The sequence below is a fragment of the Helicoverpa zea genome, chromosome 20 (assembly GCF_022581195.2).
Source record: "Helicoverpa zea isolate HzStark_Cry1AcR chromosome 20, ilHelZeax1.1, whole genome shotgun sequence".
NCBI lineage: Eukaryota > Metazoa > Arthropoda > Insecta > Lepidoptera > Noctuidae > Helicoverpa > Helicoverpa zea.
In genome coordinates, this window is record NC_061471.1 from 11,249,406 (window position 1) to 11,251,913 (window position 2,508).

At 34.5% G+C, this 2,508-nt stretch overlaps 1 protein-coding gene across 1 annotated transcript; it reads left to right on the forward strand.

Moving 5' to 3' along the window:
• Positions 1 to 221: 221 nt before the first annotated feature.
• LOC124640335 lies at positions 222 to 1,332 on the forward strand. Its single transcript, XM_047178050.1, has 2 exons — positions 222 to 665; positions 794 to 1,332. The coding sequence occupies exons 1-2, from the start codon at positions 284 to 286 to the stop codon at positions 1,330 to 1,332; spliced, it is 921 nt and encodes a 306-aa protein (XP_047034006.1). The 5' UTR covers positions 222 to 283.
• The last annotated feature ends 1,176 nt before the right edge of the window (positions 1,333 to 2,508 follow it).

The following is a 2,508-nucleotide window of genomic DNA, read 5'->3' on the forward strand; positions in this document are numbered from 1 at the left end:
TATGTATAGATATGTGTATATGACTATGACACAAATTTCACAATATGGCTTTTAGGCTAGTTTTTTAATTAGCTTTTTACCTAATGATTCTGGTATCGAAATGGGGTTGTGACGATGCATCGAGCCAAAGTAGATATAAGCAAAAGTTGGATTCTGCAGACGATGATTCCAGCATTTTTATGACATCCTTATTTTTAAAGGCACTAAGCCTTTAAAAATAATGTGTGAAGACATAACAGTTTGGGAAAACCAAAAACCTTGTTCACCAGCTTTTTGTCGTCCAATGCAGTTTCAATTTGTAAAAGAAAGTGAGGCTGTGATGAAGGCCGAAGTAACGGAAATGGAAAAGCAAATTTCAGATCTTCGACCAACCGAATATGAAACTAACAAAGTAACCCATGACCTTATGATGACAATGGTTGATGTCAAGATTTGCACTTATCTTTCAGAGGCTAAGTCCAATGCTGCATGCTACATTTGTTTAGCGAAACCGACCGAGATGAACAACTTGGAACTTGTAGAAAAAAGAGTGACATCACCGGAAATGTTGAAGTTTGGACTATCTACGCTGCATGCACGTATAAATGTGATGGGATGCCTTTTAAATATATCATACAGACTTCATATCAAAAAATCGTCTGTAAGAGGAAAAAGAAGAACAAAATGTAAGAGATGCGAAAAAGAAGATAGTTCAAGATCGTTTTTCAAAATGAACTCGGCTTACTGATTGATGTAGTGAAGCATGACCATGGTACGACCATTGACGGTAATATAGCGAGAAAATTCTTTACAGATTCAGTGAAAACTGCCGATATAACAGGACTCGATGCGAAACTGATTCACAGGTTTGCTGTTATTTTGCAAGCGATAACTTCCGGTGAGGATGTGGATACCGTAAAATTCAAAGATTACGCATACAAAACTGCTAAAAGGTACGTATCCATGTATAATTGGTACTACATGACTGCAACCGTGCACAAATTGCTACTTCATGGAGCTGACATCATTACTTGTAATGCGATCGTACCACACAACCTCTCTGAAGAGGCTTCGGAAACCTGCAACAAGGATTTCCGAAGATTCAGGGAACACAACTCCCGTAAGAAAAGTAGAGTGAGTTCCAATGATGACATTTTAAACTTTCTTCTTCTTTCTTCGGATCCACTTATTTCATCAATAAGACCCACTTTTGACGCGAAGAAAAATAAAACTTTCTTTAGAGAAACCCTTGATTTACTAAAGCTTCAACAATCTGAGTTTGAATTCACAGACATTTCGCATTTAGACTCTGACTTTGAAATGGACTGTAACTCTGATTCGGACTCTGAATGATCGTGATGATTTGGAGTGTGATTGTTATTATGATATTAATTTTAGTTTCATGAATACCTACTTGTCTTTTTATTTTTTTTAAGATTTAAGATTTTTTTATTTTATTAATTTATGTTTTTTAAGATTGTTTCATAATATTGTTTCCAAATTAATTATGACTTATCTTTGATTATGTTATTTTTATATATCGTGTTTATTATTTTAAATAATCGAATATTTCTTGATTGAGGAATAGTTTACAAATGGTTATGTTATGTATGTATGGTAAATCAAGTTAAATAATTGTCACTTAAATATATATTTATCATATATTGTCATAGCCCCATTCATATTCCTATTTTTATTGCGCTAGATATAGACGCCAAGCTGGCCTAAACTAAAACTTTTGATACTTCCAAAAAAAAAAGTTTAATAATTTAAAAAAAAATGTTTCGCACCTCTGGCCGTATAATGCAATATATCAAAAAATTTCAAATAATTCATAGATTGACTCCCTGAAAAATAATTAGGGCCAATTGTGCGAGACCGGAGATATGTCCTTTTATTCGTTCAGCTTCATACAAATTTTTGAATAAAAAATTCTCAAAGAGCCGTTTACGAGTCTATACTATAATGATACAATTTTAAAGTATGTATGTGGTCTTCCGAAAGATATTCAGGCGTAAAAGTCATCACTTTCGAGGTTACTAATCGGATGTCTATGAAACCTAACCTCTTGTGGAAATACCGAGCACCTCTATGTGAAAGCGTTGTAAGCTATCTTCTAGAAAACTGAAACGTATTTGAACCACATAATCATCATCATCATCAACCTATTTACATTCAATCTACTACAAGGTAGCCATGACCATTGATCACCATAGACCGCGTGCTCAACACAAATCATCATTACCTCCCAACGATTTCCTTCATACTAAATCTTCTGGAACATTCCTTTGTTTTGTCCATAATACTGTACAGATAGTACCGTGAGCTATGATCGCTCGTAAACTGTGGCATTAGGCTAAAGATGTCGGTAATGTGAGTGTTCACTGCGCTGAACACGCAGACATTGAGCACATCTCCTGAGTTTTATTGAAAAGCCTCGTCAGATCTATTTGATTTGGAAGAGGAGTTATTCGGTACTTTTTATTACCTATTTTGGTATGTTTATGTTTTCCTTATTTTATTACGTCG

Excerpts from the sequence above, each read along its gene's own strand:
- LOC124640335 (XM_047178050.1), top strand. The coding sequence starts at position 284 with ATGCAGTTTCAATTTGTAAAAGAAAGTGAGGCTGTGATGAAGGCCGAA. Across the intron at positions 666-793 it reads AGGAAAAAGAAGAACAAAAT|ATTCAGTGAAAACTGCCGAT; the intron begins GTAAGAGATGCG and ends AATTCTTTACAG.